We start from the raw sequence: 25003 nt of genomic DNA on the forward strand, positions 1-25003 counted from the left end.
AACACTAATTTTGACACCCAGTATTTCCTTTTCTGCAACGCATCAGTTATTTACTTTATTGTTCCACCAGGAAAGTTTTGTTTTGTGCACTTTATTAGTAATCACACCTCTAATGATCAATTGAATACAGAGAAAAATGTAAGAAAGTGAAGATGGTAAGAACATAGAAAATAAATATCAGGAATGTAGCAAAATATTCTGGAGGCAATAGAAAAGCTCAGAAATGGAGAAAGGAGTACTGTAAAAGAGATAACAAAGGGGACGTGAAAACTGAGGATAAAGAAATTCTTGATGTATGGAGTAATTACTTTGAAAAATTGCTAAATGAAATGAGCAGTGACAGCATGGTGGTAGAAAACACTCAAAAGGAATGCCATCTGGAATATATATATATATATCCGTACTTCAAGTAAAAAAAGCTATCACAAATCTAAAATGTGGAAAGGTGGCTGGAGTAGATGATATTAAATCATATATATCTATGGAGGTAAGTATAAAAATATAAAAGTTTACTCCTGTAGAATTCAGGAGTGCTGATTAGGAGGTCAAATTCAAGATGATTGGTAGAATGCTCATAGTACCCATCTATAAAAAAAAGTGGAATAAAGCTGAATGTGAGAATTACAGAGGAATTTCTCTACTGAGTGTCCCTAGTAAGATTTATGCAAGTATTCTTGAGAAACAGCTAAATAAAATTGTGGAGAAGCTTGGAGAAGAACAAGCTGGTTCAGGCCACACAGAGCTTATTGGGATCTGATTTTCACTTTAAGACAAATAGGTGAGAAATATAACAAAGATCTGTATTTAAGTTTTGTAGATCTGAAAAGGCATATGACAAGGTGCCAAGAGGAAAGCTGTTCAAAATATTCCAGTTATGTGGTGTAAATGGGACATTATATCAAACAACATATGATCTCTATTTGAGCAGTAAATTGGCAGTTGTTAAAGCTAAGAAATATAAAGTGAATGTGTTTTAGATATTATGGAATTCGGTTGAAGAGAATTAGCATTTCAACTCAACCGTTGGCTTGCCTTTGTCTTTGGTTTAATCGATCTTTTGTTAATACTGCACCAGTCATATGCACTTCATCATGGCTGCTCTATCTCTACTGGCTACCATTGCTGTCTGTTTCATGGTCTGCTTTTATTTCTCATTAGTCATTTGTAAAGGACTGTTCCTTACGTATCTCAAGTCTTGTAAATTACTGGTAATTTTTGCTTGAAATAATGGGAAAGAAGAAGAAGCTATTTGAATAGATGACTTTGACAATGCACACAAGGAAACTATTCTCGATGCCAAAAGTAGCGATAGCGAATAGGAGCTTCTTGATAAGTCACACCATTTTCAGTTTTTTTCTGAAAACTTTAGTTTCCGAAAATCCCCGCATATATCTCACACCACGATTTTTTAGCTTTAATTTTGGGAAAAAAGTGCGAGTTATATTCAAGTAAATTTGGTAATTTTTTTAGCTTTCAAATTCTTAAATTGGTTTTCTGTGCTTAAGGGTCAAAGCTGTATAACTGAGAGGAGACCTCCACATAGCCTTTAAAGGAATGCGGAGAACCGACCAGGGCTTCTGACCTAATGTCCAGTCCTCACCTTCTCGTGGTGCATCGTGTTGAGTATCTACTTGGATACTGAACGAACGAGGATGGGCTGGCAATTTGGGATTTAGCCGACCAAATTGTATTCTTATTGGTTAAACCAAAATAAAAAATAATGGTACAACATGACAAAATTTCATGCCGGCTGGGGCGTCGCACGGTTAAACAAGGCCCCCGTTGTTTTTGCCAGGGACCAGGGCGAACAGCGATAAGTCAGCTACTGGAACAAATCTGAAAACCAACCCCAACTCAACATCACCAGAGTTAAAGATCGGTACTATCAACGTAAGAAGCCTGAATGGCAAAGAAATGGAGCTAGCTGAGGAATTAGATAAGTACCAGATCGACATAATAGGGGTGACTGAAACAGAAAAGACCAAAACTGGTGAGATCTTTCTGAGCAATAAATACAAATTGTTATATTCAGGCAATGACAATCAAGGAAAAGAAGGACTAGCCATAGTATTCAACACAAAATACGAGGTTAATCTTCTTGAATAGCAGTCAGTCTCAAGTAAAGTAATGTGGGCAAATATGAGAATGGGGAACTGGACAATGAGACTTATTTGTGCCTATGGTGCCACAGAAGGTTCTACTAAGGTAGAAGTGGAGGAATTTTTTGAGGCTTTAGAAAAAGCAACTGACACAATGAAAAACGAAAAGTTGGTCCTTGTTGGGGATCTAAATAGCAGAGTAGGAAATGATTGTGAGACATACAAAAATATTTTTGGAAAATTTGGAGAAAAGAGCAAAGCTAATAATAATGGCAAATATCTGTTGGATTTCTGCTCAGGACATGGACTGGTTATTACTAACACCATGTTCCAACATAAAAATGTGCACAAATTCACATGGAGAGAAGAGGCTAGGAATAAGAAAAGTCTCATTGACTATGTTATTGTTGATAGTGATGTTTTCTCCCTGGTGCAGGACACCAGAGTGTAGAGAGGATTTGAAATTGGAAGTGATCACTATTTAGTCTTGAGCAGAATAAAATTGAATTTCATATTGAAAAGAATAACATGCAAGAAAGTTTTAAAGCGAATAAAAGTTGAGCAGCTCTCAGATGTGAACTGTAGACTAAAATACAGAAAGATTATTGAAAAGAAAATGAAAGAGTTTGAGAACAGGAATCAAACCTTGGAGATTCAGTGGCAAACTCTGAAGAAAACATTGATTGATTCTGCCAGAGAGGCATGTGGTGAGGTTGTGTGCAAGGATAAAAAAGTCAGAACTCCCTGGTGGACACAGGAAGTTAAAGAGGCAGTGAAGGAAAAGAAGAAAGCATATCAAAAGTTCCTGTCAAATAAGTCAGCTTGTGCTCTTAGAGAATATAGAGACAAATGCAAGAATGCTAAACACTGTGTAAAACTAGCTAAACAAAAGTCATGGGAGGACTTGGGCAAGAATATAGAAAATAAATATCAAGAAGGTGGCAAAATATTCTGGAGGTTGTTGAAGAAGCTTAGGAATGGAGGAAAGAGTGCTGTAAAAGGAGTTAGAGATGATAAAGGTGACATGAAAACTGCAGAAAAAGATATCCTTGAAGTATGGAGTAATTACTTTGAAAAACTGCTAAATGAAACAAGCAGTGATGATAGCACAGTGGTAAAAAACACTGACCAGGCATGCAGTCAGGAATACATATCCATACTTGAAGTAGAAAAAGCCATCAAAGACTTCAAATGTGGAAAGGCAGCTGGAGTAGATGATATTCGACCAGAAATGCTGAAGTATGGTGGTATAAGAGTTTTACAGTGGCTGCACTGCATAGTTCAGAAAGCCTGGACAGAGGGACGAATTCCCGATGATTGGAGTAAAGCTCTCATAGTACCCATATATAAAAAGGGAAATAAAACTAAATGTGAGAATTACAGAGGTATTTCCCTACTGAGTGTTCCTGGCAAGATCTATGCAAGTATACTTATGAAACGGTTGAGAAGAATTGTGGAAGAAAAGCTTGGTGAAGAACAAGCTGGATTCAGGCCAAACAGAGGCTGTCAGGATCAGATCTTCACTTTACGACAAATAGTCGAGAAAGCATGGGAATATAACAAAGATCTGTATTTAAGTTTTGTCGATTTGGAAAAGGCATATGATAAGGTGCCAAGAGAGAAGCTATTCAATACGCTGCAGTTATATGGTGTTAATGGGGCATTATATCAAGCAATACTTAGTCTTTATTTGAGTTGTAAGTCAGCAGTTAGAATTGAAGGAAGTACAGGAAGATGGTTTAATGTTAAATCTGGTGTGAGACAAGGATGTACGTTATCCCCTCTGTTATTCATTATCTATATGGATCACATTATGAAGAAAAGTGGTATTAAACATGATATCAGAATTGGAGATGTTAATGTCAGCTCTTTGCTTTATGCGGATGATGTTATACTTCTAAATAAATCCGCTACAAGTCTGCAAGATTCTCTGACTAAATTGAATAGTTGTTGTAATAGATATGGTATGAAGGTCAGCAATAAAAAGACAAAGACAATGAAAATAGGTAGAATCATTGAAAATGTCAACTGTCTTGTGAATGGAGAACCTGTGGAACAAGTAAAACATTTCAGCTACTTAGGCACGATTTTTACTGAAGATGGTAAATTAAATATAGAAATAGACAACAGAATCAGCAAAGCTGGTATGGTGGGAAGTCAATTGAATAAATTCATATGGAATAAGAGAGAAATTAGTCGGAACACTAAATTAGCTGTATACAAGACAGTGTTTAAACCTGTTTTAACTTATGGATCTGAGAGCTGGGTCAGAAGTAAAACACTTGACCAAAGACTAGAGACTGCAGATATGAGAGTCCTGAGAAAGATTATAGGCGTGAACAGATGGCATCAGTGGCAATATCATATTAAAAACGAGGATATTAGGAAAGAACTTGATATTGTCAGCATCCAGGAATGTGTTAGCAGAGCTAATCTCAGGTGGTATGGTCAGTTAAACAGAATGGGCGAGGAAAGATTAGCAAAACAAGTGTTCTCTGCCAGGTTGGCAGCAAAACGACCCAGAGGAAGACCTAGATATAGGTGGATTTATACGGTACAAAGTGCCTTAGACGATAGAAATATAAGATCTGATAATGTTGGAGTCTTGACAATTAACAGACTGATTTGGAGGAAAATTGTAGATAGGAAGTTAGTAATGATATAATTTTTTCATGTAGTACTATCATATCCTGTACACCTCTTGTGGGTACATGGCAGGAATTTGATGATGATGATGATGATTCTTAAATTGGTTAAAGACCGGATTTCTAAAACGCACAAAAGAGAGCAATATAGCAGATAAAGTAGTTGTAAGCAACAAGAAGACTTTGATATTGTATCTGGATCAAATGAAATTGATAAGAGTGTGTCGTCTGACATCTCTAGAAAACCAACTAGGAAGAAGATGAAAAATCTTTGTAAGTATGATATGAATTACTTGAAATGTGGATTTTCATGGACGGGAAATGAAATTAACTTATTCCAAATTTTGTTCTATCAAAAATAAATCATATTTTTTGGTAAATGAACATATAAATTCAAATAAAATAGACATTTAGAATGAAATATACTTTATTTATTTATTATTATTTTGATAAGAGGGTACTTGGTAATAATGAAAATTTAAGAAGGGGTATGCGGATATCTGAAGTTTGAGAAATACTGTTGTAGAGGAACAAAAAAGTCAGAAAGAGCCTGTGAGCCACGTGGCCAAATGGCAAAGACATAATCTGTGCACCTCTACCAATAATTTGCATTGAGGGAGGGAGGGTGAATTTAATCTCATAGTTTCAAAAGAGGCTGTGTATAACTTAGCAATTTGGAGTGAAAGCAAGTTTAGAGAGCTGGTTGTTCCAGCTAAAATACTACAATTTAAAACAATGTTTAATGAATTTGAAATGGCAGGAGGAATATTTTAGAAAGCTCTAGTGTAATGGTTCCCAAAGTGGGCAGCATTGACCCCTTTGGGGGGCAGTAGTGGCCTCACAAGCAAAAGGGGATGTTGAATTGAAAAAAGGTGGTGGTGAAAACATAAAAGACAAAAATTAGGCACTGAAAAAAATTTATCAATAAAAATTTTGATGATATAACTGTTGCATAATGTAAATAAAGGTTGTAATGGTTTCCCAAGGAAACGTACAAAATGCAAGTTACAGACTATCGGCATTGAAGTCCGATGACCGGTCTTAACAAGCAAAGTGTTGGTGGGTGTGCACTTTCAAGTGATTGGGATTTTACAAGTCCAGTACACATCGGCAGGAACACATGCATGTTAGGACTTGTTCACTGTATAATATAAATACATGAGACATATGAAATTTGTTTCCAAATTGTGTGACAAGCAGTTAGCAATTTGATGTAGCGCATAAAAATTTTAGTGCATATTCGATATAGTCGGTACCTGTCTCCGTGCGTTAGCATAGTAGCTATGCGCTTCGCAACCATATGCTTAGGGAAGGAGTGTACTAGATTCGATTCCTGTCAACGACATGAGAGCTTAAGAATCTTCCTCAGCCATGGCCAAGTTAGCCAGTCTTTGGTGTAGACAGCAGGGTTCTCCCCCCCCCTCCCAAATTTATCTTGGGTTTTTGATCTTGCAAGCAGGCAAACGGACCCCGTGAACACACACACAGATACAGTCATGAATATTTCCTTTAGGGGATGCAGCAGAGGAGTGGCGAACCGGCTGCATTAATATGCCAGTGACCTCTCATTAGGAGGGGATTCAACCCATCCTAATGAGGGGTTACTGGCATATTAATATAGCCAGAGCACCACTCCTCTGTTGCATCCCCTAAGGGCGATATTCATGAGAAGGACAGGATAGTCGGTACCTTATTTACATGGATTACACAGAAAACCAATTATTGTGGTTCCAATAAAAAGCAGGTTTCGTGTGAATATTTTTATACCTTTTCTTGTAAGAATAATTTGATTTAGGCATGTGTGAAATTGCATTCTAGCAATTTTGTAAATTTAACTTTTTTTTTATAAATAATATCATGGCTGAACCCAAGAAGAAATGTAGACAATATAATACTGAATATTTGAAATACGGCTTTATTCAGTTGCCTATAAACAAAACATTACTATTGTACCTGATTTGCCAAAAAGTTTTTTTCAAATGAATCTATGAAGCCTTCAAAGACTAGAAGAACATTTGACAAAATATTCATGCTGATAAAAAAAGAAAAGGATTTATTGTATTTTCAAGTACTTAAAGAAAAATTTTTGAAATAACTAACATTGGCAGATATGTTTTCAGCAGCATCCAAACTAGATGATGATGGGTTGTGCACCTCTTACATTTCCTTACTGATTACTAAATTGGGAAAACCATATAATGTTGCTGAAGAACTAATCCTACCAGCTGTTAGTGAGGTCATATGCACTGTACTGCACAAGCCAGCCATGATATTATCAAGAAAATTCAGTGAAATGGCCCAGAATATTGAAGACTCATTATGTGAGTATTTAAACACAACCCAGCTCTGTATACAATGAGTCTACTTTACAGGAAATGAAGCCTTACCTTTAACACAGGTACAATACATAAAAGAAGAAAAAATTTGTCAAGAATTATTATTTGCTAAAAATTTGTTAACTGACACTAAAGGTGAATCAATATTTCATGCACTGGAAGAGGTTTTTAAAGAAAAAGAAATCCCTCTGAATAATATCTTGTCAGTTGTTACTGATGGCGCCTCAGCTATAGTAGGGTGGTGCCAAATGTATTCACTGTACACTGTGTGATTCATCATCAACATTTATTGCCAAATACTTGAGTGGTATTTGGTCATTACATTTAATTACAGCAGTCAACAAAATCAGAAGTCATTCAATGAATGACAGATTGTCTGGACAACTTTGTATTGAGAACAATAAAGAATTCAATCGCTTGCTACTCCATACAGAAGTTCGTTGGCTATCAAAAGGTGCCTATTTGAATCGATTTCATAACTCTTTGACTCAGTGCTACAGTTTTTAGGAAACAGAGATGATTCTTTACAAGCCAATTTGATTAATTTCAAAAGTGACATAGCTTATTTGACCAACTTGTTTAACAAATTTAATGAAACAAATCTACAACTACAAGGAGATGAGCTGAATTTAATAAAAACAAAAGCTGTTATTCCTGCATTTGCAAAAAAACTTGTGCTGTACAAATGAAACTTAGGAGGAGGAGAATTCAGCCAGTTTCCAAATCTATCAACAACTACCAAATCTATCAGCACTTGGAGGCTCTCCATTTGATTTCAACCAAAGATTTAAAGATATTCTTAAAGGAAAATACCTGATTGGGTTTTGGAGCTATTTTCAAGTACAAACACAGAAGAATCTTTACAATTACAAGAAAAACTGATAGAAATAACAACAAATGAGGAATTAAAATTAAAATTCAAAATGGGTACCAACAGTACTGGTTGCAAAAGCAGATGTCCATACTTAATCCTGGATTGTGGGCTGTAGTGAAAAAATTTTTAATCGCATTTCCATTATCATATTTAGTGGAACGTGGGTTCAGTGCAGTCACAAATCTTTTAACTAAAAAAAAGAAATTGACTGGAAATAGCTGATTGCGGTGATTTAAGAATGCACTGAAAAAATATAGAACCAAATATCAGTAAATTGGTAGCAGCACACCAGGCTCATCCTCATTAGGATTGTTTTTAATATTACTGATCATTATTTACTATTTTATGTGCGATTTTTACATATGTGCAATTTATGTTTGTCTTCTTAATTTTAATAGTGTTATTAAATTTTCAACTCCAACTTGTCCTATGTTTGAGTGTATGTTTCTTTGTTGATGTCCTATGTTTCTTTTGTTGTTTTCAATAAACAGTTTTAAAATTTCAGTTCCAAGATGTCTTATTTCCAAACTTACATCTCTACTAGATGCTTAATAAAATGCAAATTTATTTCTGTCTATCTGTTTGTTTGTTTAAAACTCGAGAACTGCTGATCTGAATTTCATATGATTTTCTTTTATAATAAATTTAAAATAAATTTATAATAAATAAATTTTTTTTTGGAAAAGGGGACAGTAAGCCAAATAAGTTTAGGAACCGCTGCTCTAGTTATCCTAGAGCTTGCTAAACAGTAGGTACACTAACCCACTCTCGGGTTCAAATCTTGCTGTGGGCATGAATGTTTATGACTGTCTTTAGCTGGGAGATTTCATCGATTTTCATCAGTATACTTGATGCAAGTATTATTATTATTCGTGACACCTTCGAGGAGTCTGAAGACTCATCGCAGGAGGACACCTACTGTACAGCTCTCCGTCTCCACTACTACACAGAACCTCTACTACATCGATGTCATCTACTGCCCACAACCACCACAGCTAGTATTCCCTGTCTGTAAATTGCATGTGTTCTGAAGGGCTGATTTGTCTGTATGCAGGATGAAAAACCTGAGTTTCCAGGAGAAAAAAATCCCTGCTATCTCCGTATGAGATCGGCTAACTCACCTTCAATTGAAAAAGTTCATATAAAGATTCCTCCCGTCATGACAAGAATCGAACTTAGGCCTTTTCTAATCGAAGGACGCAACGTACCATCGTTCTTCCAATTGCACTATGGAGATGCTAGTATTTCACTGTTTCTCAAGTATACTTGAGAAACAGTTGAGAAGGATTGTGGAAGGAAAGCTTGGTGAAGAACAAACTGGATTCAGGACAAATAGAGGCTGTCAGGATCAGATTTTTACTTTATGACAAATAGTTGAGAAATCATGAGAATATAACAAAGATCTGTATTTAAGTTTTGTCGATCTGGAAAAGGCATATGACAAGATGCCAAAAGAAAAGCTATTCAAAATGCTACAGTTGTATAGTATCAATGGGGCATTATATCAAGCAATACTTAATCTGTATTTGAGCTTAAGTCAGCAGTTAGAATTGAAGGAAGTAGAAGAAGAAGATGATTTAATGTTAAGTCTAGTGTCAGACAAGGATGTACATTATCCCCTCTGTTATTCATTATCTATACGGATCATATTATGAATGAAAGCAGTATTAAACCTAATATCAAAATTGGAGATATTAATCTCAGCTCTTTGCTTTATGAGGACGATGTTATACTTCTAAATAAAAACACACATACTAACCACAGTAATGACAATTTTTTACTGATGAATTCACCACAGGTTTCATCATATAAAAAAAAACTTCTAAATAAATCTGCTCAAGTCTGCAAGATTCCCTGACTAAACTGAATAACTATTGTAATAGATATGGTATGAAAGTCAGCAATAACAAGTCAAAGACAATGAAAATAGAAGCACTGATATATAGGAGAACCTAAAGAACAAATAAAACATTTTAGCTACTTAGGCACGATTTTTAATGAAGATGGTAAATTCAGTATGGAAATAGACAACAGAATCAACAAGGCTGGTATGGTAGGAAGTCAACTGAATAAATTTATATGGAATAAGAGAGAAATTAGTCAAAACACTAAATTAGCTGTATAGAAAACAGTGTTCAAACCAATTTTAATTTATGGATCTGAGAGGTGGGTTAGAAATAAAACACTTGACCAAAGACTAGAGACCGCAGATATGAGAGTCCTGAGAAAGATTAGAGGCGTGAACAGATGGCATCAATGGCAATATCACATTAAAAACAAGGTTATTAGGAAAGAACTTGACATTGTTAGCATCCAGGAATGTGTTAGCAGAGCTAATCTCAGCATTAGCAGAACTAATCAGAGGAAGACAAAGATATAGGTGGGTTGATACTGTACAAAGTGCCTTAAACGATAGAAATATAAGATCTGATAATGTTGAACTCTTGACAAGTGACAGACTGATTTTGAGGAAAATTGTAGATAGGAAGTTAGTAATGATGTAAATTTTTTATGTAGTGCTATCATATCCTGTACACCCCTTGAGGGTACATGGCAGGAATTTGATGAAGTTTTTCAGGAAAAAAACTAAATCGACGTTTATAATTAAATCCTAAGTATTCATTATAATTTATAATTGCTCACATTATTTATAAAATGAATGTATTTAAATTTTAATTATAAATGTTATTCATGCGATTGGCTACTCACTTTCATCACACGACATATTTGAATCTTTAGTGACATTGCTTCTGTAATTAAATTAAAACAAACAGTCATCTACCTAAATAGCATTATCTTCGCTTCATCCAGGGCATCAGAGATGCTCTTTGCAATTATTTCTGGCGAAATGATGTCCCAAGCTCTCAAAATCCAGTTGCACAACAGTTCTAATGATGGTCTCTTAATCTTCCTTTCCAGAGTCAGGTTGTAGCCACTGACTGCCATCCACTCCGTGTAGAACCTAAACTTCACCTCATTCACTGCTCCACTCCCGCGCAATCCAAGATCGGGTAGAAGTCAATGCTTTCATTCCCTAGTTCCTCTAGTGGTTGCTTCCATCTCTATGCATATGATTGGTGCAATATTAACAAAATATCACACAACTCAATAACAAAGTCAAGCCAATGATTGTTGAATTGAAATGCTAATTCTCTTCAACGGAATTCGAAATATCTGATACTGCCATAACACATTCATTATCTATTTCTTTCAGTTTTAAACCTTTTTCATCTGTAAGGTATATGCAAAACTTTTTAATTTATTTTCTCATAAAGTAAAATCAGGGGTGCAAGATATAAGCGAGGGCAAGTTATATTCGAGTAAATAAGGTACAAAAATTGATAAAAATGGGAGAAAAAATTCCTTAGCCAGCCACGGTATAGATGTACTATAAGTTTACTAATAATCTTTCATGGATAGGAACCACATAAAAAATATATATATGCATATATAAGACAATGTCTTGCCAATGTGCATGTTGAATTAGGCAGTGAGATGTTTAGCAAGTTTATAGATGCGACAATGTATAGTATTTATGATGAGGTGCAGCAGATCTCCAAGTTTGCACAACTTAGGTAGCACACATGACTTTGGTGTGTGAGTAAAAATATTTTTGATTCAGATGAAGTTTTCATTGGTCAACTTGTAATGCTATCTAACAGACTTATGATTTTATTTTATTTTTTTTTAATCAAAACTGTGGTGCCCCTCACTGCTGAAATATATGATGCAACCAATAATGTTATTTTAGTTTATTATTGTAGTCATTTATATTTATGGTCAATGTGGCATCTCCTTTGTCTGCCTTCACAATAGCTATGTTCGTGTTTAATTTTAAAATTCGCAAGGCTGTTTATTTCACCCTTAGAGATATCATTTTTTTTTTTTTTTTAAATAGCAAGGTAGAGGTTTTACGTTTCAACTTGTGGTACTTTTCTGAGCTAATTCAATGTTTGCCATGACCTGAGCATATGGGATTTTTTCATGAGCAACTGCAAAATTAAACCCTTCACTTAAAATTTTTGTTTCATTGTCTGAAAGTGTATAATAGACATGCTGTGGATCACCTGGATCTGCTGAAAGTCACTTGAGATTTTACTTTGTTGTAAGGCTGTCAAAACTTCCTAATTAAACTTCTTTTATTGTTACTAAATATTTTACCTCATGTATGAAGCAGTACAATCTCATTGCTACCATTCCTTTGGAACTTGACCCAATGTAAGACTGATATTAAACAAATATGTTAAGGCAGATGTCAACTCCTTGGCACATTCCTTCAAAATATGTGGTGATATATCAAGTCCCACAGCCTTATTAACATCAAGTTTGCTCAACTCCCCATACACCTCTTGCTCACTTACAGTCAGTCTCTCTTCCTCACCATCAACTGCTCTCAATCTCTCCATGAAATCACATTCACAAGATTGAAAGACCTTTATGAACTGCTCATTAAGTATCTCCACCACACCTTCTGCAACAGTTGTCTTTATATCATTTTCTCCAATCAATGTCATCCTTCCATAATCATTCTTTCTTTTGCTGGCTGCATATCAAAAGAACTCCTAAGGATTCTTTTTGGCTTTATTAGCTCTTGCTTCATTCTCTTGCTTATGCATGGACAGTCTTTGCTCCTTATCCACTGCTCTCAAACTCTTAAGGAGCATCCAGGAAGCATTAATCTCCTTTTTACCCAATTCCTCATTCCATGCTTCAAGATGTCACATTCACAAGGATGAAAGACCTTTATGAACTGCTCATTAAATATCTCAACTATATTCTCTTAAGCAATTGTCCATATACCATTTTCTCAACTCAATGTCATTCTACCAATCATTTTTCTTTTTTTGCTAGCTACATGAAAAGAACTCCCTAGTTTTTGTTTTTTTTTTGGCTTCATTAGCTGAATGATGCTCATACTGCAGCTTTGCTACCCTCACCAACTGAGTCACCCTCCATGCCTGTTCTTTGTACTCCTCATGGAATAATTATTACCACTCATCTTATGTTGCCTATATAATGCCTTCTTTCTTTTATTGAATGCTTAATCTCTTCATTCATTCATTTCATCCATGCTACAGCTGTCTCCTAAGCTTCTCATAATCACCAGCCTTGTAGTTTCACATATACCCCTTTCCTCATAGAAGTCCTCACATGGTTGGCAACCACCCAGGTAATCACTTCATGGTCAATCACCAAATGGAAGATTTGACACCTCATTTATAATGACATTCTCTGATGAGAATGATCAAATTCAAGACCCCCAATCTTTGTGTGCCTTCTGTTACATACTGCCAGAAGTAGTTGTCCTCTCAAAAACTCGAGGAACTCATTTTCCTTACTTCTGGTTGCTATCTCATCATCCCAATCTATGCTACCATAATTAAAATCACCCATAATGATCACCCTTTACCTATTTGCTTATACATTTCATGGTCACTATCCTCCACATTACCAGGTCTATAGCAACACCTGACTAAGTATTTCATTCTATTCATCTTTATATTGCCTCAAAACCACTGCCACTAATTCTCTCTGTGGAACTTGACCCAATGTAAGATGTCTCTCTCTCTCTCTCTCTCTCTCTCTGACACCTCTACTTTATATGGACAAACTTGTTTTCTATCATCAATGGCACTCCACCTCCCTTTTTACCCTTTCTATCTTCATGAAATACATCATACCCTTCTATCTCTATTCCTTTCAGGATGTCATATTATTTAACCATGTCTCACTTATTCCAACAATTTTTGGGTGAACAAACACAATCAATGCAGCCATTTCATTTTTCCCTTGTTTCTGATACTTCTAGCATTCGAATACAAACATAAAACAGCTCATTTCTGGATCTATAACAAGTTTCACTGATAACATATCCTCTATGTACATTCTCATCCTGTGTTACCCTGCCCACCCTGAGTCTTCCCGTTTTCCCGTTTGTCTTGCACACTTTCTCATTCTCTAAACTCATGCTACCCACTTCTCCATCAAAAGTACCACTTCAATCTCTCCTTCCTTACTCTCCTGCTTTTTTTCACATCACTTCTTACTTGCTCAGATTCATTCTCTGCACTCATTACTCTCCCTTCAAGCAACCTCTCCAAAAATGACTCAAACTAAAACCATTCAAGTACAGTTCAATCGTCCTTCAAACCCATTCCACATATTAACAAACTGCACTCCTCCTTTCTCTTCACATTTCAGTTAATATATCATTCATAATCCTTGCTCTCTGCCTCATCTCAACACTATCATACCAGTGCAACACATTGACTACCTTTCCTATCACACCATCTTTTATCCTTTTCAATAACCTCCTGATATCAGGAGGTTATCATTCTCCTTGTTCACAATCAAGTCATGTGTTCTTACTCCTCATATCCAATGCCTGAATCACTATTCAATTTACCTCCCCAGAAAACAAACCATGTGCATCTTCTCATTTACCACAACTTTAATAATCACATCACAATACAATGCCACTTGCAAGTCTTTAGTTACTTCTTTCATACCAACATCATGCATTCCTATCTTCTTCACTTCTTCAATACATATCTACAATTTTCTTCATTTCACTCTGCATCCACTTGTTCTCTTGCCTCATCTTCATCAATCAGATTTCAAATCTTGCATCCTTTTTCTGCTATCATTAACTCTTGCTACCTTGTTGTCAGTCACACAAGCTTGTTTGCCATCTCTCTGTTGCACTCTGTTTTTCAACATCATCATTATAGCATGCTTTATTGGTAAGTGAACCCTATTCCTTGATATAATTTCCACACACTTTCTGAACATTCGCACAATCTTCCTCAACTACTGTTTCAGTTATGACATGTTCCATACTCATATTTACATAAGCCTCATGGTCCATCAGAATATCGCACTTCCTATTTCATTTGCAGCACCGTACCATTTTTGAAAAATCCATGCCATTCACTTTACTTGTCTTTTGTGCCAACTTACATAACAATTTACCTTACACCTCCATATTGTATCAGAGTACTAATGAGAAACAATGAATTTAAAGTAATACCAACTTAGAAATTTAACCAAATGCTGCATTATGCAATCAAATATCTCAGAATAATACTCAATCTACAAATTAGATAATATCATCACACATTAAATATAAAATTTACTTATCTTTTCACAGCCTACACAACATTAACATATAGTTAATGAACTAACAGACAGCTGTAATAAATTAGTCTAAAATATTCTGAAACTATCACATTCACAAAATTATGAAAACTATTACATTCACAAAAAAAAAAAATAATAATAAATAAAAAAAGATGGATTAAAATCTAAATATAATTCTTATCTGGAAAAAAACTCCCTAATGAGTTAAGCAGTAACGTGCATGTAAGCATACTTGAGAAGAGGCTAAGAAAAATGGTGGAAGAGAAACATGAGAACAAGTTGGGTTCAGATCGAATGGGGATTCGATCTGAACCCAACTTGTTCTCATGTTTCTCGTAAAATTCTTGTAAATTCAGGCCTCTAGCCACTTAACCAACTAGGCTCGCTGTTTGGCCAAGTGGATAAATAAAAGAAGATGTAACTGATAAGTAGTGGAAAAACATTAATGAATATGAAGATGGGGCCTATTAAGAAGAATGATCTTGTTAACTGAAAGAGAAAAATTAAAAATGAGTACTTGAAAGAGGAAACCTAATGATAAGCTTCCTGAATAAAATTGGAAATAGGAAAATGAAATTCTTAGGACATAAAGCTAAGAGTAGAAAAGCTGGCCAGGGTGATTATTTGAAAAACTACAAAAAGAGGAAGATATAGGCATTACTATATGGCAGTGATGCCCAACCTTTTTTCCATTTGTGTACCCCTTTTAAACCCATTTCTATAAATTGTGCCCTTTTTGTTTTTAAAATAGCTGTTTTTAAATACTGACATTTATTGTTCCATAACTAACGTTTTGCATTTTGTTTACTTTACTTGTTTCTCCACCATTACTGATTATTTTTCGTGTACCCCTGAATGGCCAGCACGTACTCCCAGGGGTATGCATACCACCGGTTGGGAACCAATGCTATATGGACATAAAGCACTGGGTAGAAAAAAGTATTATCCAAATATTTAAAGATGCACAAGTTAGGAAGCAGAGAACTATGACCAGCAGCATTTGCACTAAAGATGGCACCTGCATGAATGAATGAATTGGAAACAATGTTTTTTTTTTTTTAATAACCAACCAAAAGATAGTTAACCTAATGGATCTACTGGAGGAAATGAGTTTCATTTAATGACATGATGCAATATCATGCCATTAAATGATCACTGGGAGATATATCTTGTCAGAATGCTACTCTGCTTTTCTAATATTTTAAAAATGGAGTTTCTCTACAAATAAACCTATTTAAATACCGATAGGTTCTGTCATTAGGAGAGTGATACTCTCATAACAATGATCTTAACATCTTGAACTCACTGTTATCAGACTTTTGGTATAATTTATAAAAAATTAGTTTATTAACAATGACTTCTATGCAAACATAAGTCCAAATATTGTGACATAGCATGAAAAAGGAGTTCATGTAAAATATTTTTTTACAATTGTAAAAAAATTTTCAATTGTAATTTTCATACTCACGTAATACTGAAAAAATTTATTAAAGTAATAGAGTCCTCAAAGATTTCTGCAAGTTCAATGGCATCACATGCTTGTAGTGGAGGCTAGAAAAACAAATTATAATTAATAGTTTCTTCAGCACTGTACATGCAATATGTAGAGCATTTCAGAAATAACAGTACACAAAATTAAGCTATAGCGGTTATTGTATGGTTAAACGAAGAGAATTTTTTTTTTTTTTTTTTTAAAAAAAACTTCAACAGGAATGGCTAAGGAACCATGCTAAGAATCTGAGGTAGGGTTAGCAAGAGTGGAGAGATCTGTTTGTTTTTTCCTAATGTTTTTAGAAGTATGAAATACTGATCTCTTGACCTAATCCATGAGACAGCAAGCTTAAATGAATAAGATTAATCAATCATGAATATGCATTTGTGGTTAATTAATTGCTTCAGGATGTATTTGCAGCTGCCTCTGGATTTGCACATAGCATATCTGACTCCCATGTGAGATAATGCTGAATTTTACATCCCTTTTTCTGATCTCCACTGGCTTAATATTTCTTGGCTCCTATCAGCTGGATTCATCTGCTGTCTCTGTTGCTTTCCAAATACAGGTAATCCTCGTATAATGCGGTACTTATACAACGCGGTTTCAATATAATGCGGTCTACAAATTGTAGTATCCTGAATGCGGTTTCAATATAAGATGGTCTACAAACTGTAGTAACCTTTATCTTTTCATATATTTTTCAACGCAAGATTTAAAAATCAAATTTTATCTTCGTCAAATTTGAAGATAATATCACGCATGTAGTTATAAGTAGCGAATTTATATTAGGGGAAATGCTGTTTAGCACACATGTAAGTCAATTGCTTACCGTATAAAGTGTTTATTGTTGAAAATTGTCTTCGTTTTCTGCCAGGAAAGCGCATTAAAAATCATAAGTGTGTTAATCTCAAGCCGAGCACTTTATTTTTTGGTGAGTTACATACAATATGTAATGCTTTTTTTATGTAAAAAATTTATTTTTATAGTAGTGGCCACTTAGAGCGGTTTTGCGATATGGTTGAAAACAAAATTAGTGAATTAATTGATGACGAAACAGATTTAAATGAGGGGGAACTGGTACAATTAAAAGATCACGTCGAACCAAATAGCAGAGAAAGTTCTGCCGAAGATTCTGATTGCGATGAATCCGTTACACAATTCAGTTTAAAGAAATTAAAAGGACTGAACTTGGCAAGAAAGTTATTTTATGGATAATGATCTCTCAATGGAGAGCTCCAGAAAATTCATGAGACAATTGGATATTTGTTTAGCTCCGTATTATGAACTTAATAAAAAATTGCAGCATAGTGGAAGGTCTTATTACTCTTATATCTCTTATTACTGATTTCTTGATAACTAAACCAACCGAAGTATGCAATAAGAATTATGCAAATGACGTCCAAGAGATTTCAAGTGATGATGATGATGTCTGGACACTCGTAAATAAAGAACATCTATGAAATGTTAGTTTTGAAGAGAGTGATGACGATTAAAATATACACTTTATTTTATTTTGCCTAAAACATTTATGCATTATATGTAATGAAGTTTACATACAAGTAATAATTTTTTATAATTTTATACTATGTATTTGTTTCATAGCTTATATGTTTTCTTAACTTACATGAATTACCTGAATTAAATAAAAAAATATTTTTGTTGGATATGTCATTGTTTATATACTCTTTAAAAAAAAACAATTTTGGAACCTAACCCTACTTTTTCTATGTGATCTGAGTCTTGCATAATGCGATTTATATAATGTGGCATTTGTATGGAACCTAACATCCGTGTTATACGAGGGCTACTTCTACTGATAACTACTCTGACTTTTTTCATATCCTTAAAGCTTGGCTTTCTAAACACCAAATACACATATAGTGAGACCGTCTTCCTTGAGAATATCAACGCTGATAGTCAAACTAACTTCTTTTTCCAATTCCACTGCTAAAGCTGGAAGAGATGCCATGATAGCTGCTGTCAACTATGATCTTCAACAAACTTTCCATCTGCCTACCAAAATACCAGATAATTCTATCGTGCTGACATCTTTAATTTCTTCTTAACAAGTTCTCCTTCCAAATATATTATGGATGTTAACTCTCATCTTGGTAATTAAGACAATTATCTTGCACAACTTTTTCATTTTCTAGAGAACATCTCACTTATACAGCCACTCTCAGTATTCTATCCTTTGGCACTACAATGGCAAACAGGATGACACTCTGATTTCTTCTATTCCTTTCTTTTCTATGGGCACACTGCTGTTATCACTCTTCTGCAAGCACATACTCCAACTGAATAACTGAAGTAATTCTTATTGGAATGAGGACTCATTCCCCATTGTATTTAAAACCCTTAATAAAATCTTCAGTTGTTCAAAACACATGTCGAAATGTTCCTCCTTTCTTCTTAAGAACATACCTACACATGGTACTGTGTAGGTATGTTCTTAGCACATCAACCAAGAGTATGTATTTAAACCCCCAAATGTGATGGTAGATAAATTTCATCGCCAGTTAAAACCACTGCCTTGCTCACTAGAGGCCTGAAGCTGCATTAAAATATTGAACTTTTGGTCTCTAGAGTAGGATTCCAGATTATCTAACCATTAGACCACTTACAGTATTAATTATTATTATGAATGTTCCTCCAAGGACTCACTGAGGGAGGGCCTATTTAGACACACTTAAATATCTATCATATCTCTCTTTTAATACATTTACTGACAATGCACCCACAACATCTAATGGCTATCGTTAGATGTTGTGGGTACACTGTCAGTAAATGTGATCACATGCCTACACATGGAGCTCAGTACCATGTGTACGCATGTGGTTACTATAGGTTTTGCAGATAAGTGGACAGTACATCCACACCTCAACCAAGAGTGTGTATTCAAACCCCCAATGTGATGGTAAATAAACTTGTGATCCCAAGTCAGATCATCTCCACTTTCTTTCTGTTTTCTGTATGCATGTTATAGTTCTATATTGTACTTTGATGATGACTCTAACCAAAAGAAGAGCCTGGATATCACATGCTTCCTTACATCCTTAGACAGCCTCCAGGTATAACCAGTGGTGAGCTATAAGGGGCTTGCGGGAGCTCTTTGTTAAATTTTTCTCAAATTTATGAGCCCTTGTTCTTCTTGTTTAATAATCTTGTATAACTAGAAAATACCACCGTGGAATGTATACATGCTACTATAATTGCTACTTTAAATTCATATGGATTTTCTGGTAACTATATAAAAAATCATTTCATTGCATTTCTTTCTGATGGAGCTAGTTTAATGTTAGGAAACAAATCAGGTATTGCAATCAAACTTCTAAAAATTTCCCAACATTGTGATTTGGCATTGTGCTCATCATTTACACTTAGCTTTAGATGATTCAATAAAAAACATTAAAGAAATAAATCATTTTGAAATATTTATGGATAAATTATATGCTTTTTATCACCAATTACCAAAAAATCAACGGAATTAAATACGATTGCAAAAGACCTTGGTATCGAAATTTTAAAGATCGGCCGTGTTTTTGGACCACAATGGGCAGCGTGCAGTTTAGAAATGGCTCTTGCTTTGTGGAGAAATTACCCAGCTTTATGCAAGCATTTTGCATCGAATGATAGATATAAGGGCTTTTTAAATCAACTTCTCAATCTGGAATTTTTTAAAGATCTAGCATTAATGATGATTGGAGTAGAGCTATCATAGTCCCCATATATAAAAAGGGAAATAAAACTGAATGTGAGAATTACAGAGGTATTTCCCTACTGAGTGTTCCTGGCAAGATCTATGCAAGTATACTTGAGAAACGGTTGAGAATTATTATGGAAGAAAAGCTTGGTGAAGAACAAGTGGATTCAGGCCAAACAGAGGCTGTCAGGATCAAATCTTCACTTTATGGCAAATAGTCGAGAAAGCATGGGAATACAACAAAGATCTGTTTAAGTTTTGTCGATTTGGAAAAGGCATATGAAAAGCTGCCAAGAGAGAAGCTATTCAATACACTACACTTATATGGTGTCAATGGGGCATTATATCAAGCAATACTTACTGTCTATTTGAGTTGTAAATCAGCAGTTAGAATTGAAGGAAACACAGGAAGATGGTTTAATGTTAAATCTGGTGTGAGACAAGGATGTACATTATCCCCTCTGTTATTCATTATCTATATGGATCACATTATGAAGGAAAGTCGTATTAAACATGATATTAAAATTAATGTCAGCTCTTTGCTTTATGCTGATGATGTTATACTTCTAAATAAATCCACTACAAGTCTGCAAGAATCTCTGACTAAATTGAATAGCTGTTGTAATAGATATGGTATGAAGGTCAGCAATACAAAGACAATGAAAATAGGCAGAATCATTGAAAATGTCAACTGTGTTGTGAATGGAGAACCTGTGGAACAAGTAAAACATTTCAGCTACCTAGGCAAGATTTTTAGTGAAGATGGTAAATTAAATATGGAAATAGACAACAGAATCAACACAGCTGGCATGGTAGGCAGTCAATTGAATAAATTCATATGGAATAAGAGAGAAATTAGTTGGAACACTAAATTAGCTGTATACAAGACAGTGTCAAACCAGTTTTAACTTATGGATCTGAGAGCTGGGTCAGAAGTAAAACACTTGACCAAAGACTAGAGACCACAGATATGAGAGTCCTGAGAAAGATTATAGGCGTGAACAGATGGCATCAATGGCAGTATCATATTAAAAACGAGGATATTAGGAAAGAAATTGACTGTCAGCATCCAGGAATGCGTTAGCAGAGCTAATCTCAGGTGGTATGGTCAGTTAAACAGAATGGGTGAGGAAAGATTAGCAAAACAAGTGTTCTCTGCCAGGTTGGCAGGAAAACGACCCAGAGGAAGACCAAGATATAGGTGGATTGATACAGTACAAAGTGCCTTAGATGACAGAAATATAAGATCTGATAATGTTGGCATCTTGACAAGTAACAGAGTGATTTGGAGGAAAATTGTAGATAGGAAGTTAGTAATGATGTAATTTTTTTCATGTAGTACTATCATATCCTGTACACCCCATGAGGGTACATGGCAGGAATTTGATGATGATGATGAGCATTAATGATTGATATCCTAATTATCATATCTGTCAGAAACTCTACAAAGTCGCAATATTATAATATTATAATGGCTAAGTTAGGCCTGTTTTTTTTTTGCTCGACGATGCGAGCCCTTTGTTAAAATTTCCATAGCTCACCACTGGGTATATTCTACCTGAAATTTAGCACCAACCATAAGCTGCAAAAAATGTCACTTGTGTCTATACTATAAAAAATCCCCTAACTAACTTGCATGTTTTTCTCATACTTCTCCCTTCCATCTATTTCTCAAACTGTCCTTATATATATGGAATTTTTTCTACAGACCACTTATCATCTCGGTTACTCACCACTGAATTTTTTTCAACTATTGCACAATAGTTGAAACAGGTTTCCATGCATTGTGCACATAGTAGTCCAGATGCAATCTTATCATCAGTCTGGTAAAGTGCAAGAATAACTTAGGTTATCTGAACAATGCATCATTTGTCAAATGAAAAGAGAAATGGAGTATATGCATCAGCAAAACTACAACTAGGAGTGGAGATTAATGAGAGAATCTGATCCGCCATGACATACAGTAATCAACTAGAGAGGAAATTGCCAATTCAACTGCAAACAGTGGAATGTTGATAAATGGTAGGTTTGGTAAGTAAGCCTTTGTAACAAACTCAATAAAGTGCCTTGGAAATGTCAATAGCAATGAGTTTCACCAAATCTTTCCATAACTTGTGTCTAAAGATAGGCGATGTTCACAATGAGATCTGCAGGAGAAATATCAGTGTTTAGGGAACTGGATATGGAGAGATTGGTGGCTTGGGATATCTGAGCACTGTAAGGCACTGGATGGGATTTAAAGTTAGTGAGAAAAGGTAATTTATGCACAGGAAAAAACAAGAAAACAGATGCAACAAATGACATGAGCTGTTAAAAAAAGAAAATATTAATGGTAAGGAAAGATATTATTGTGTTTATTTTGTGACATTATATGAGGATTATGAAGCTTGTGAAGCATACAACATGAATGCATCTTGTTGTTTAAAAAATATAGCAGGTGCAAGACAGGAATATGTGTGTGTGTGTGCGTGCGTGTGCGTGCGTGCATGAAATGTAGTCAGTGAGGAGGCACTGGAAAACATGAATGTCTTGATCATGGGATTTTGCAGTGGCAGGGATAGTGCTTTGGAAATGGCGATTTTCAGTTTGTCGATGCCAGTAGTGTGTTGGAGGATGGAGAGAAAGTTAAAGTCTTATATACAGATATAGCTTTGGCAATTTAGCAGATGGAGATGGTTTATCTGATGGCCATGATTGTGTGCGTGAATGACAATTAAAGGCAGAATGTGTGGAGAGAAAAACTGCTCAGCAAGGAGCGCTGCGTATCCGGTGGTGTCAGGAGCGCTACTGTTGGTCCTTGAATATCAGAGGGAGAGTGATTTTTGCGTTGGACTGTACCCATATCCACAGCAGGTCTTGAAGGTGAACAGATTCTAGTTAAAAGAGTAATGTATGGTAAGGGAAGTCGGCAAGACAGATCAGTAACCTCAGTACAAGGATTGGCTCTGAGGAATGGGGTCAGAAGTGGATATGGCATTGCACCGGGATTGGGTGAAACTGTTCGGTGATGGAATGGTTTAGCCTGAACCAGCATTGCAGCCTCTTCATGGAATGCCTCAGCTGCACGCCATGCTGGATGTCCCATCTGGCATGACCATTTCGGACAGAAACTAACAGCAGACTCAGAACTGGCACAGAGACCATGGGAATCTGACTGTCAAATTAAAACAAGGCAATCTGATGGTTATTGAGAGGTGTTGCTGCTAACATGTTTTTTGGTCAGTGGTTGTTTGAATGTTTAAGTGAAAAAATATCAATCAAGGTCAGGGTAACTGCAGGAGTAAACATGACTTTCATTGAAGAGGATGTTTGCTTAGACGTAGAGGATGGAGTGATGGTACTGCTGGTCAAGTAAACTAGCCAATTTACATTCATCTCTTTATGAGAGAATAAGTCCTCTAAGGGAACCTGATGGTAGACAGAAGCTTGAAATAGGCACGTACCAAAAACTCCTGGTGGAAGGCCAAGTCCGGCATGCCTCATATGAAGATCCCATGGAGAGACATGCGGAATGCTGCTCTGAAAAAATTTGGGAACTTGCCACCCCACCTACATGCCTACGTGCAAGAGCTTATCGTAGGGAATTTTGCTATCTAGCTTCCATTATTAGGTGAACATGGTAGAATTCAAGGAGGTGATGTACTCCTTTCATTCCTAACACCCTGCCGCAGCACAGCAATTATTGGGAACCTTTTTATCTGGCTCTCTAGGACAGCTGTCTCGTTCGGTCGATTTGGTGGCTCTGTAGTATGAACCAGCCACAAATGAATTACCATATTTGCCGGTGTATAAGACGCACCCCCTTTTTGTACACATTTTTTAGGAAAAACACTTTATCACTAATTGCAATGAATATTACAATGAATTTATTTCATTGTAGTATTTCAAATATAAAGTAATAAGTAGGTCTACTTTCAACGAATACCTAATCTAACTAGAAAAGAGTACCCATCTTTTAATCTTCTTCATCAAAACTCAGAAATTCATCTCCAAAGCTAAATGAAGAGACACTTGAAACCTCTCATGCCCTTACAGTTTTGTTTGAGGACACATCAAAAGTCAGTGGAACCTCATCCATGTTTCCTATTTGTGCAAGTAAAAAATTTTCTCGTTTCCTTGCATTAATGAAAAATCGATGAAATTCAATAATTTTTTCTTCATATTCAGCTGGCATCTTTTGTGATATTTTTGTTTTAGTCCGCATACATAGCTGGTTTCTCTTCATGAATCTTGAACACCATGATGTTGATCCAGTAAAGTTGGTGATCCCTCTGTTAGCGGCTATCGCTTTCACTTGATGAATAATCATTTTTGTAGACACTGAAAGTCCTGCTTTCTGTAGTCTAAAATCAAAGTATTCAGTTCTGCCCATTTTGCAGTTCCCCTTCATAGGTTATGTTTACTGTGAGTTGCTTTTTAGATCCTCTTCCTGATTCCACCAAGTTCTTATCATTTTCTCAATTTGGAGTGACCTGAAATGCCTCCATGCAGCCCTGTTTCCATATTCTTTAGCATATGCAAATTGCACGTAGCTTGTATGCAATATTGTAGCAATGCCAACGTTTCTCAGCCATAATTTGCCAAGAAATTTAGAGAAAATTTAACGGCAGAAAGTTATCACCGTTCACAGCAACCACGACAACAATTGGAAAGTTTAAACAAACAGGAACACAGCTGTGATCGTTGATGACAGCGCATGCACATCCACTGA

At 35.5% G+C, this 25003-nt stretch overlaps 1 protein-coding gene across 2 annotated transcripts in view; it reads right to left on the reverse strand.

Annotated features, from left to right (window-relative positions):
- Positions 1 to 25003, reverse strand: part of LOC150103007 (uncharacterized) — a 200216-nt gene that overhangs the window by 140037 nt on the left and 35176 nt on the right. For both annotated transcript variants that reach the window (XM_090398150.1, XM_090398151.1), the window contains exon 4: positions 16563 to 16645. In XM_090398150.1, coding sequence (XP_090254276.1) covers positions 16563 to 16645 — 83 coding nt within the window. The remainder of the gene's footprint in view (positions 1 to 16562; positions 16646 to 25003) is intronic.

The sequence above is a fragment of the Typopeltis vanoorti genome, chromosome 9 (assembly GCF_054136105.1).
Source record: "Typopeltis vanoorti isolate ZY-2024b chromosome 9, IOZ_Tvanoo_1.0, whole genome shotgun sequence".
Classification (NCBI taxonomy): domain Eukaryota; kingdom Metazoa; phylum Arthropoda; class Arachnida; order Uropygi; family Thelyphonidae; genus Typopeltis; species Typopeltis vanoorti.